General features: G+C 42.9%; 1 protein-coding gene across 4 annotated transcripts in view; it reads right to left on the minus strand.

Moving 5' to 3' along the window:
- Nucleotides 1-6,051: 6,051 nt before the first annotated feature.
- Nucleotides 6,052-13,682, minus strand: part of LOC144685661 (Golgi-associated plant pathogenesis-related protein 1-like) — a 28,157-nt gene continuing 20,526 nt past the window's right edge. For all 4 annotated transcript variants that reach the window (XM_078550425.1, XM_078550426.1, XM_078550427.1 and 1 more), the window contains exon 4: nt 6,052-7,080. In XM_078550425.1, the coding sequence (XP_078406551.1) occupies nt 6,917-7,080 (164 nt within the window). In that variant the 3' untranslated portion in view covers nt 6,052-6,916. The remainder of the gene's footprint in view (nt 7,081-13,682) is intronic.

Raw genomic sequence — 13,682 nt, forward strand, 5'->3', positions numbered from 1 at the left:
AAGAGACTAGAACTAGGGGACACAGTTTAAAAATAAGAGGTCACCTATTTCAGACGGAGATGAGGAGAATTTTTTTCTCTCAGAGGGTTGCAAGTCTTTGGAACTCTCCCGAGAGTGGTGAACGCATGGTCATTGAATATTTTTAAGGCAGAGGTAGATAGACTTTTGATTGATAAGGGAGTTAAAGAGTATCGGGACAGGGGGGTGGGGTAGGAAGGAATGAGGAGTTGAGGCCACAATCAGATTAGCCATGATTTTATTAAATGGCGAAGCAGGCCCGAGAGACCAAGTGACCTACTCCTGCTTCTCATAGAGTCATAGAGGTCTACAGCACCCTGGGCCGAGGGGATTGTCCTATGATGAAAAACAAAGTAAATTGAGTCATAGAGGTCTACAGCACAGAAAAAGGCCCTTTGGCCCCATCGAGTCTGCACCAGTCAAACAAGTACCTAACTATTTTACGTCCATTTTCCAGCACTAGGCCCATAGCCTTGTATGCCATGGCATCACAAGTGCACACCCAAATACTTCTTAAATGTTATGAGGGTTTCTGCCTCGATCACCATTTCAGGCAGTGAGTTCCAGATTCCCACCACCCTCTGGGTGAAAAAATGTTTCCTCGCATCCCCTCTAAACCTCCTGCCCCTTACCTTAAATCTATGCCCCTTGGTTATTGATCACTCCACCAAGGGGAAAAGTTCCTTCCTGTCTACCCTATCTATGCCCCTCATCATTTTATACACCTCAATCATGTCCCCCCTCTATCTCCTCTGCTCCAGGGAAAATAACCCCAGTCTATCCAATCTCTCCTCATAACTAAAAGTCTCCAGCCCAGGCAACATCCTGGTAAATCTCCTCTGCACTCTCTCTAGTGCAATCACATCCTTCCTATAATGTGGATTCCAGAAGTGCACACAATACTCTAGCTGTGGTCTAACCAGTGTTTTATACAGTTCCAGCATAGCCTCCCTGCTCTTATATTCTATGCCTCAGCTAATAAAGGCAAATATCCCATTTGCCTTCTTAACCACCTTATCCACCTGTCCCGCTACCTTAAGGGACAGGTGGACATGCACACCAAGGTCCCTCTGATCCTCGGTACTTCCCAGGGTCCTACCATTCATCATGTATTCCCGTGCCTTGTTTGTCCTGCCCAAGTGGATCACCTCACATTTATCTGGATTAAATTCCATTTGCCACTGATCAGCCCATCTGACCAGCCCGTCTATATCCTCCTGTAATCTAAGGCTATCCTCCTCACTATTTACCACCCCACCAATTTTCATGTCATCCATGAACTTACTGATCAACCCTCCTACATTCAATTTTAAATCATTTATATATACCTCAAACAGCAAGGGGCCCACAACTGATCCCTGTGGAACCCCACTGGACACAGGCATTCAGTCACAAACACACCCCTCGACCATCACCCTCTACTTCCTGCCACTCAGCCAATTCTGGATCCAATTTGCCAAATTGCCTTGGATCCCATGGACTCTTACCTTCGTTATCAGTCTCCCATGCGAGATCTTACTGAAAGTCTTGCTGAAGTCCAAGTAGACTACATCAAATGCATTGCCCTCATCTACACACCTGGTCACCTCTTCGAGAAGTTCAATCAAATTGATCAGACATGAACTCCCCTTAACAAAACCATGCTGACTGTCCTTGATTAATCACTGGTTCTCCAAGTATAGATTAATTCTGTCCCTCAGAATTGCTTCCAATAGTTTCCCCACCACTGAGGCTAGACTGACTGGCCTGTAGTTCCCTGGTTTATCCCTTCCTCCCTTCTTGAATAACGGTAATTGGCTGTCCTCCAGTCCTCTGGCACCTCTCCTGTGGCTAGAGAGGTATTGACATTTATTGCCAGTGCCCCTGCTATTTCCTCCCTTGCCTCACAGCCTGGGATACATTTCATCCGGGCCTGAAGATTTATCTACTTTTAAGCCTGTCAGACCACTTAGAACCTCCTCCCTTTCTATGCTAATTTATTTAATTATATCACAGTCCTTCTGCCTGATTTCCATACCCACATCGTCCCTCTCACTTGTGAACACCGACACAAAGTATTCATTTAGAACCCTACCTACGTCTTCTGGCTCCACACACAAATTACCACTATGGTCCTTAATGGGCCCTATTCTTTCCCTAGTTATCCTCTTACTCTTAACATACTTGTAAAATAACTTTGGATTTTCCTTTATTTTACCTGCCAATGTTTTTTCATGCCCCGTTTTTGCTCTCCTAATTTCCTTTTTAAGTTCCCCCCTACAGTCTATACTCCTCTAGGGCTTCCGCTGTTTTGAGTCCTTGGTATCTGCCATAAGCCTCCCTTTTACTCTTTATCCAATCCTGTATATCCTGGGTTCCCTGGATTTGGTGGTCCCACCTTTTATCTTTACTGGAATATGTTTGCCCTGTACTCTCCCTATTTCCTTCTTGAATGAATCCCACTGCTCTGACACAGATTTACCTAAAAGTAGCTGCTCCCGGTCCACTCTGGCCAAATCATATCTGATCTTATTAGAATCAGCCTTCCCCCAATTTAGAACTCTGATTTCTGGCCCATCCTTGCCCTTTCCATTAACAACCTTGAATCTAACGGAGTTATGATCACTATCTGCAAAATGTTCCCCCACTGATACCTCTACCACTTGCCCAGCTTCACTCCCTAAAATTAAGTCCAGGACCGCTCCCTCTCTTGTAGGACCTTCTACGTATTGGCTTAAAAAGCTCTCCTGGATGCATTTTTAAAATTCTGCTCCCTCTAAACCTATCACACTATGACTAACCCAGTTAATGTTGGGGAAGTTGAAATCCCCCACTATTACTACCCTATTATTTTTATACTTCTCTGAAATTTGCCCACCTATCTGCTCTTCTATTTCTCTCTGACTGTTAGGGGGCCTATAGTACACTCCCAGCAATGTGATTGCTCATTTTTTGTTTTTTAGTTCTATCCATATGGCTTCATTTGAGGAGCCTTCTAAGATGTCATCCCTCCTTACTGCTGTAATTGATTCCTTGATCAATATTGCGATATCCTCTCCTCTTTTACCTCCTTCCCTGTCTCACCTGAAGACCCTATATCCTGGAATATTGAGCTGCCAATCCTGCCCCTCTCTCAACCATGTCTCTGTGACAGCAATGACATCATAGTTCCATGTGTTAATTTGTGCCCTCAACTCATCTGCCTTATTTGTCAGACTCCTTGCATTACAATAAATACCATTCAACCATGCCAAACTCCCTTGTGCCTTAACTGGCCTATAATTTCTATGCCTTCCAGGCTCACTTGCTCTCTCTTCTAATTTTGGCTATGCATCTGGAGCAGGGGGCTGAACCTCCTCTCAGTATTCCACCCCCCTGCCAAGTTAGTTTAAACCTTCCCCAACAGCACTAGCAAACCTCCCCGCAAGGATGTTGGTCCCATTCTGGTTCAGCTACAACCCGTCCCACCACCCGCAGAAACGGTCCCAATGTCCAGCCACACATTCATCTGGACTAACCTCCTATTTCTATATTCACTCACACGTGGCACCGGAAGTAATCCAGAAATTATTACCTTTGAGGTCCTGTTTTTTAATCTGCTTCCTAGCTCCCTAAATTCTGCTTGCAGGACCTCATCCCCCTTTCTACCTATGTCGTTGGTACCAACATGTACCACGATCTCTGTCTGTTTGCCCTTCCCCTTTAGAATGCCCTGCAGCCGTTCAGTGACATCCTTAACCCTGGCACCAGGGAGGCAACATACCATCCTGGAGTCATGTCTACAGCCACAGAAATGCCTGACTGTACCCCTTACTATCGAGTCTCCTACCACTATTGCTCTTCCCCTCTTTTTCTTCCCCCCATGTGCAGCTGAGCCACTCACAGTGCCATGAGCATGGCTGCACTCCCCAGAGGAACCGTCACTCTCACCGTTTTCCAACACAGGAAAATTATTCTCGAGTGAAATGCATCCTGGAGATTTCCTGACCACCTGCCTGACACCTTTCTTCTGACTGATGGTCACCCATTCCCTCTCTGTCTGCACTTCCATAAGCTGTGGGGTGACCATGTCTAAAAAGGTGCTATCCACGAAACTCTCAGCCTCGTTGATGTACCTCAGTGCCTCTAGCTGCCGCTCAAGCTCCGAAACTCAGAGCTCAAGTACCTGATGCTGGTGGCACTTCCTGCACACATGGTTGGGCAGAGCGCAAGGAGCATTTAGGACTTCCCACATGTTGCAGGCGGTACATAACACGGGACTGAGCTGCCCTGTCATGCCTCTAGTTCAAAATAAAATACTTATTTTAAGTTAAATACAGTAAAAAAAAGTTAAATTATTTATGTACTTTAAATAAAAACTAGAACTCTTCCTTTTTCGTAGCTTAATCTATTTTAAACTGGAGAAAAACTGGAAAAATGGAAGAGAAACTGGAGAAAAACAGTTACCCACTACTCACCAATCAGCTCTCACCTTTGTGCTGATGTCATTTTTTGAAGCTTCCCCGCACTAACGCTGGTTCTGATCTCTCCGCCACTCTCTCGCACTGTCTTGTGATGTCACTCGTTATTTTCAACAAGAACTGACTGCAGGACACTCTTCCCAGACTGCTTCACCGCGATGCTGACGGCAGGACACTCTTCCCAGACTGCTTCACCGTAATGCTGACTGCAGGACACTCTTCCCAGACTGCTTCACCGCGATGCTGACTGCAGGACACTCTTCCCAGACTGCTTCACCGCAATGCTGACTGCAGGACACTCTTCCCAGACTGCTTCACCGCAATGCTGGCTGCAGGACACTCTTCCCAGACTGCTTCACCGCAATGCTGACTGCAGAACACTCTTCCCAGACTGCTTCACTGCAATGCTGGCTGCAGGACACTCTTCCCAGACTTCTTCACCGCGATGCTGACTGCAGGACATCCTTCCACTTGTACGTTTGTATTACATGATAACATCAGCCAGAGTGAATTGAAGGCTATGCAGACTGAGAGATGGCCCGGCTGACACTGTCACATTCAGTGAGATTGTTATCTCCTGCCCTCCTGTGTTGGGGTTATGATGTGATGTGATTAGCAAACTGCAAACAATGAGGCCAGATTGGTTGCAGCTTGTGGGTGAAATTCTCACAGTTAGAATCTGACCACAGTAAGGAAGCTGGAGAGGGGCTCGATAGGAATTGAAACTACAGAGAGGAATAAATGAATGCTGATGACAAAAAATTTTTCGTCAATGTTTTTAATTTAAGAATATCCCACAGAGTACAATTGGTTACATCAAAATTTTGGAAGAGGCATAACATTAACACAAAACATGTATCTTTCGCCCTATTTGTAATTCAAAGTTATGAGTTCTACATTGGTGTTTAAACAGATCCCAACATCACAAGTGAAAATCAGCAGATCAGACACATGGTTCAGAATCAGTCACAGTCAATGTTTTCATCACTGAGGCTTACTCATGTCAGAAAACACTCATGGTAAGGTTATATTTGCCAGTTAGAATGATAGAAAATGAAGCTAGGAGGGTTCCAACTGGGGTTAGAGTTGCCAACTCTCCAGAGACTCCTGAACTCTCCAATAAGTAAAGTTTAACCTCCTCAGAAAAATATCATAGAAGTAGTGACCGGTTCATCTTCTTTGAGCACTTTTGTTTATTCGTTTAGGTATATTGGTGATAGGGGTGGGGTGTGGAAGGCTGTTTGGATGTGATTGGAGGTCAGAAATCATGTGATGTGATCTCCAGAAACATGGACTACCGGAGTTGGCGATCCTTGCTGAGGGGTGACAAAACACCTTCCATCGTCCATTGTGATTCACTGGCACAAACTGGCATCAGTGTCAATGCAGCGTGCACTGGCAACCAGGTACTGAGAACAGTCACTTGCTCAGCCTCATATGTGCTGAACACCTGATGCTTTAAACGTGGATGAATGTTCCCAAATCCTGAGGAGAAATGCTTCAGTTATGTCATGAGAAGTTCTTACTGCAAACCTGGCAGCTTAATTTCAAAACACTGTTATTGCAGTGCATCATCAAGGCTCAAAAGGAGGCCTGTGTGACTCTGCATTCAATGGGTGTTAGAGACTGATCATTATTTAACTGCAATCAGAAAGTGTTTAAAATCAGTGCATGGCATGGATTGGAGAGTGAGAGTAAGAACAGAACCCAATAGGAGGTGAAGCAAGTCAATGAACAAGTTAAAGTGCCTGATCTCCCTTGGTCAGCTCCAGCTTGTAGGAAGGAATACACATTGCTGGGAGAAATCCAAAGCATTTCTTTGCCCATAACTCCAGTAGAGTTGTTTTTTAAGAAATCTGACCTGTAATACCCCTCTGATTACTGGAAACTCAGTACATAAACAGTTTTGTTCCTTCAAAGTCCCATTCTAAGTTCAGTGACCAGAATTGCAGGAATACACAAAGTACTTCATTACATTATACTCCAAGCATATTCCAACAACAACAGCTTGTATTTATAGAGCACTTTTAGCATAGTAAAACATCCCAAGGCACTTCACAGGAATGTCATTACACATAATTTTACATCAAGACACATAAGGAGATATTAAAACAGGTGACCAAAAGGTTGATCAATGATATAGGTTTTAAGGAGGGTCTTAAAGGAAGAAAGTGAAGTAGAGAGGTGGAGAGGTTCAGCAAGAGAATTAGAGCCAGGCAGCCAAAGGCATGGACGCCAATGATGGAATGAAGGAAATCCGGGATGTGCAATCTTCTGTATGTTGGTGTTATCTGCATGGTATTGTTAAAGCTATATCATAGTAAAATCACACAAAGCCTGGAAAGAAATCTTATTTAAAATTCTAATTAAGTCCCAAATGAGAGTACCAGTAATCCCAGTGGTTTTGGTGTACGGTACAACTGTGTCTGGCAATTGACTCCATTCCTCTTCCTTCTTCATCAATTTTTACTGGGAGGTGAAACATTGTCCTTGAAGTAGCCAGGATTGGTGACATTTCCTGGTGGATTATAAACTGCCACCACCATGAATGTGCCCTTCCCATCTGTCGCACAGCCAGCACCCATCTCTTTTGATGCCTTCCACACCAGCTGGGTGAAGTGCCCTGGAATCAGCACAAAAAGAAAGACTTGAATTTCTATAAAGACAATCACAACCTCAGGATGTTCTAAAGCACTTCACAGCCAATGAAATACATTATGAAATGTAGTCATTGTGTGCTGTAGGAAATGTGGGAGCCAATTAGTGCACAGAGAGCTCAGACAGCCCACAATTATATGATAATGACCAATAAATTTGTTTTCATGATGTTGGTTAAGAGATGAATATTGATCAGGACACCGGGGAGAATACCCTGATCATCTTCGAAGAATGCCACGGGATCTTTTACCCTCACCAGTGCGGGCAGATGGGACTTTAGTAATCAGCTCATCTGAAAGACATCACCTCCACAGCTCAGTACTCCTTCAGTAAGCCACTGAGACTGTCAGCCTAGATTTTGTGCTCCCATAGCTGAAAGGGCATTCATGTGGACATTATGTTTGGAGAATATTGGACTTGTTTATGTTGCCCATAGGTGCAACACTATGTGCAACACTCACCATCAAAGCTCACATATGGGTAATGGCCATGGGGGTGAGACACCAGAAAGTGCATTGTATACTTGAAACTTTAACCCAGCAAATGTTTAAGAAGTAAATACTATCTAAAGTAAATGCTATCTTAAGAAGTATTTAGATATTCACTTGTGTTGCCATAGCCTCCAGGGCTATGGGCCATGTGCTGGAAAGTGGGATTACTGTAGTCAGATCTTTATTGACCAGAGTGGACCCAATGGACTGAATGGCCTCCTTCTGTGCTGTAGACATCTATGAGTTTGCACTAACCCCTTTACAAGGTGTTCTAGCAAGGGAACCTACCCCCTCTTTCACATGTATTCAATCAAGTGAGTTGAAAACATCATCCCCAATGTTCTCCCTCTGACAATATTCACAATGTAGATTCATTCAAATAAAACTAAATAAATTTATTTCAGAAAATAATGTTTGTGAATACAGATTATGAGTTGTTTGAAACAGGATGTAGTTAATGTAGTATGCTTGGGAGGAACAGGTGACTTTGGGCCTATGGTTCCTGAAACTCTCCTCCACTGTGGTTTTCCTTGCATCATGTCGGAGTTTGTTTTAGACCAATTTATAAAATCTTACAGCAAAGAAGGAAATTATTTGGCCCATTGTGCCTGTAACAAATCTTTGAAAGAGCTGTGCTATTAGTCTCACTCCCCAGCGTCTTTCCCCATAGCCCTGCAGTTTTTTCCCTTTCAAATATCTATCTACTTCCCTTTTAGAAGTTACAATTGAATTGCTTTAATTGTCTTTTCAAACAATTTATTCCAAACCACAACATCTCGCTGTGTAAAAAAAAACTCACCTTTTCTCTGCTTCTTTTGCCAAATACCTATAATTTGTCTCCTCTGTAGCTGACCAGCTTGCCAGTGGTAAAAGGTTCTTTTTCTTTACTCAATCAAAGCCCTTCATAACTTTGAACATCTTTATTAATTCCTTCCCCCCTTTAACTTGGTAAGTCACGGTGCAATGAGGGGTGTTGGTGGAGGGGGGGGGGGGGGGGGCGGTGCTGGAAGCTGGCCTGGTGGGAAAATCCCAACACCACCATTTTTCAATAACACAGTTGAAAAGTAAGCTATGAAATAAATTGCCAGGGGAAGGCTCTCAGGGCTTGCTGGAGGCGTGACTACTGGACTTGTCGGGCGATTGAAGGGGTACCATACTAATTTCCGCTTTTCCAAATGGAGAGGGAGGCACAGCTGAGACATGTAGGGACAATCAAATGCCAATGAAGAGAATGTGGTGCCTTAACTCATGTTGCACATTCTTGTGAGAATCTAAACCTGATTGGGTCCATTTTTGGAGTGTGTAGTAATCTGATATTTATTATACCTTTAAGACAAGTATTGTAATGTAAGGTCACATGATCTTAATACCCAATAGCAGAGTAGCGCGGGCTACCTCTGTGTGAGAGAGTCTTGAGTTAGTCACTGATGAGTGAAGGCAGAGTTTGATGTTGTGAGCACACAAGTGTAGGTGCAGAGTTTAGTTTGTAAATAAACAGCAACCCGGATCCTTTAGCCCCAACAAACCAAGAGCACTGGATCCAATAAAGTGGCGATGAGGGTAAAAGCATGAAAAACCACAGAACAAACGAGGTAAAAAGCGAAAAAAACTGAAGGAATTCAGAAGAACCGAAATCGGGCCGTACCTTGCATGGTAGTGGTAAGTAGAAGAAAATTTCATTCTCAGCATTGAATTAAGCTCCTCAGAGCATGTGGTAATTTGGGAGAGTGGAGCCTTTCAATCCAAACTCGGATGACTGGTCTCACTATGTTGAATGCCTCACGTTCTTCTTCCAGGAGAATGACATTGTGGGGGAGGGGAAGAGGTGCGCCATCCTTCCGTCCACGTGTGGGAGTGAGACATATGGACTAATTCGGAATCTGTATGACTTAGTGAACATCGTAAAGAATCATTACTAGAACAAGCCGTTGGTGACGATGCAACTGTTTAAATTTAACTCAAGAAATAGAGCTGCGGGGGAGACAGTCGCTTGTTATGTGGCAAATCTGAAGCAATTAACTGGATATTGCAAGTTTGGTACTTCTATCTAATGCTTAGAGATTGTTCGTTGTGCGGTATAAATGAAAACGCAATTCAAAGGAGATTGTTGGCTGAAAAAAATATAGATTTTCAGAAGGCATTGGAAATCGCTCTTGCAATGGAAGGTACATTGTGAGACTCAGAAGCCATTTGAGGAGCGCTGTGCTCTATGTTGGGCTGTGAGCTTCAACCAAAAGGAGCGTGAAAGTGCAGGGTTTGTTCCAAAGCGGGAAGCAGCCACCGCTAGCAGACAAATTAAAAGGGAAAACTTAGCAGCAAAAACATGGCATAATAGTGACAGAAGTGGAAGCAGACAGCCCTGTAATGAAACACAGTTTAAAAAGATCGAATGTTTCTTCTGCCATCAATATGGACACCTCATGAGACATTGTAAAGATAGAATCAGGCAGACTGTCAGACAAAAGCAAAAACCATTGATATTAACAGTGTTGAAAAGCCTGAAGTAATAGATGCTGATATTTATTCGCTGTATAATTTAAAGGCAGGAAGAATGGAGCCTAACTATGTAACCATGAGGGTGAATGAGAAGCCTCTCAGAATGGAGGTGGATACTGGAGCAGCCACTACGGTGACTGGTGAGCATACGTTTAAATATCTGAATCATGGAGAACTTAATCTGAATTTAGAAGGAACTGATGAAAAATTAAAAACTTACACAGGAGAAGACATACAAGTCAAGGATGTATGTAACATCACAGCGCATTATGAAGGTCAAACAGTGAGATTACTCTTAATGGTAGTAGCAGGTGAGGGACTGAGTCTCCTCGGATGAAACTGGCTGAAAGAAATTAAATCGGAATGGAATGAAATCTTCCAAATGAGAACTAACTATCGCAGCTACTACAAAAATATGCCTCAGTTTTCAAGGAAGAACTTAGAAAAATTGAAGGGCTGCAAACAAAAATTCATGTAGATCCAGAGGCAACACCAAGATTCATGAATGCAAGACCAGTGCCTTATGCAATGAGATATAAGGTAGATGCCAAACTGGACAGATTAGAAAAACTGGGAGTGATACAACCAGTACAGTTTTCAGAATGTGCAGCTCCAATTGTTCTCAAACCTGACCGAAGTATTAGAATATGTGGGGACTATAAATTAACAGTTAATAAAGTGGCAAAATTGGATAGACACCCCATACCTAAAATTGAAGATTTATGAAAAAGCCTACACGAAGTTAGGTATGAGTCACGCCTACCAGCAACTGGAATTAGAGAAGGCATCCTGGAAGTTTGTCACCATAAATACACATAAGGGATTGTATCAATACACCCATTTACCATTTGGCGTATCTTCTGCTTGTGCCATATTCCAAAGAACCATGGAAAATTTATTACAGGGACTGCCCCATGTTGTGGTTTATTTGGATGGCGTAATCGTGACTGGACTCACTGAAAAGGAACATTTAATGAACTTGAAGGAAGTTCTGAAATGTTTTTTGCAGATTGGAGTGAGATTGAAAAAGGAAAAGTGCACATTCCAGGCAAAAGAGGTAACTTACCTCGGTCACAAGGTAGATTCACAAGGCCTACATCCAGTGGAAGAAAAAATGAAAGCCATTAAAGAAGCCCCAGTGCCAAGGAATACATCTGAACTGAAATCATTCTTGGGGATGATCAATTGCTATGGACTTTTCTTCCCTAATTAATCGACAGAACTGGTACCATTGTATTACTTGCTCAAGAAAAACCAGAGATGTTCATGGCAAACACCACAAGAAGAAACTTTCACAAAAATGAAACAGTTGTTACAATCATCTACGCTTCTAGTACATTTTGACCCAAAAAGAGAGTTGATGTTAGCGTGTGACGCATCACCCTATGGAGCGGGAGTAGTACTTTCCCATCAAATGGATGATGGATCAGGACGACCTATAAGTTATGTGTTGAGAACACTCAGTACTGCAGAGAAAAAGTACTTGCAATTTGAAAAAGAAGGCCTGGCAATCATTTTCGGTGTTAAGAAGTTTCATGATCGTCATTTTACTAACATAACGGACCACAAGCCATTATTAGGATTATTCGGTGAAGATAAGTCTATACCCCCATAGCCTCAGCAAGAGTACAAAGATGGGGTTGATCTTGGCAGCGTATGAATATAATTTTATCCATAAACCCAGAAGTCAAATTGCAAATGCAGATGCACTCAGTCAATTACCCTTCCAAGTAAGAGACGAGGATGTTCCAGTTCCTCTGGAATACATCTTGTTATTGAACTTCCTGGACTCATCACCGATATGTGCTAAACAAATTAAAGATTGGATGAACCGAGATCCAGTCTTATCCAAAGTGGAAATCAAGTTCTTTATGGTTAGTCACAAACACAAGAGTCTGATGAAATGAAACCATATTTCCAGAGAGGATATGAGATAACCAGCTAAGAAAGTATTTTATTGTGGGGAGCTGGAGTGATTGTTCCTTCAAAAGGACGAAAGCCATTGTTATCTGAACTTCACAGTGCACATCCTGGAATTTCCAAAATGAAGGTAACAGCACACAGCTATACGTGGTGGCCAGGAATGGATGGAGAAATAGAAAGTTTAGTGAGAAGTTGTATGCAGTGTCAACAAGTACAAAAATTACCTGCAACAGCACCGTTACACCCCTGGGAGTGGCCAGGAAGGCCATAGGTATGAGTACACATCGACTATGTGTGACCTTTTATGGGAACAATGTTTCTACTTATCATAGATGCTCATTCAATATGGATGGACATATACGAAGTGAGGTCACCCACATCTTCAGCGACAGTAGACAAGCTACGGCAAAGTTTCGCTATAAACGGATTACCTGCAGTGCTAGTATCAGATAATGGAACAATATTCACAAATGCTGAATTTAACCAATTTACAAGCCTCAATGGTATTGTTCATGTGAAAACATCTCCATACCACCCTTCTTCAAACGGACTCACCGAGAGAGCAGTTCAGATGTTCAAATCTGCTATGAAGAAATTATCTGGAGATTCGATAGCGACTAAATTATTATGTTTTCTTTTCCATTATAGAACCACCCCTCATACAACAAGATCACACCTGCGGAATTGTTGAAGAAGTGACGTCTCCGGTTGAGACTGAGCCTAATCATGCCAAACTTGAGGGGGGCAGAAGGCAGAAAGAAGACAGGAAAGTCAGAAAATGAGACATGATTGTCACAGTTGGGACAGAACATTTAATGTAGGAGAGAAGGTGTTTGTGAAAAATTTTAAAGAAGGACCAGCATGGTTGTTCAGTGAAATAAGTGCTGTAACAGGACCTCTTTTCTACACGTGAAAGTCAAAGATCAAGTAATAAGGATACATACGAAGAAGAGAAACCAAATATCCAGAAGTGATTCCACCAGTGTTCGAGACAGAACCAACATCTCCTGTTGAAAGAACTCAACTGAGTGCAAGTGTATTTGAAGGGCCGACTGTACCTGAAAGAGTTGAAAGAGATAGCCAGGAGCACATAAGAGCTCTGAGTTTTGGTGCATATGTCAAGCACATTCAAAGCTGATGGAAATTACATGGAAAACAATGAAAAATGTACTGACCCAATGTGCATAGACATTCAATCCTTTAAAATCCACATTGTGCACTCTTCAATGCAGAAGCATTGGGGACTAAAGCAGCCTCCAGGTTCCAAACTCATGAGGCTACATTATATGAGCCTCTGAAGCAGGTCTCAGAGATGCCTCACTCAACCACAAAATTCTTAGAGGCAGAGGCTTCACTCATGTTGAGACTGCGCAGAGAACGGTCAGGCACTGTAATGAGATGGTTCGTGACACCATAGAGCTTAGGCAGATGATGGGACATCTGTTGGGGGGTGGGGGGAAGGCATCTGTGACACTTGACTGACCATGCAGTCTATCATCAGATAGAAGAGGAATACACAACATGAAACTGGGATAAAACAAAATCTACTTACGTGCGTGCAAATAATATACAGATTATAGACACCCATGCTACCTTTGTGCTCCTAGTATTTCATAGCTTTTCTTACGCTACAGCTACATCTTGGTCCATCCCCGAC

The sequence above is a fragment of the Cetorhinus maximus genome, chromosome 10, assembly GCF_964194155.1.
Source record: "Cetorhinus maximus chromosome 10, sCetMax3.hap1.1, whole genome shotgun sequence".
In the NCBI taxonomy this organism is placed as follows: Eukaryota; Metazoa; Chordata; class Chondrichthyes; order Lamniformes; family Cetorhinidae; genus Cetorhinus; species Cetorhinus maximus.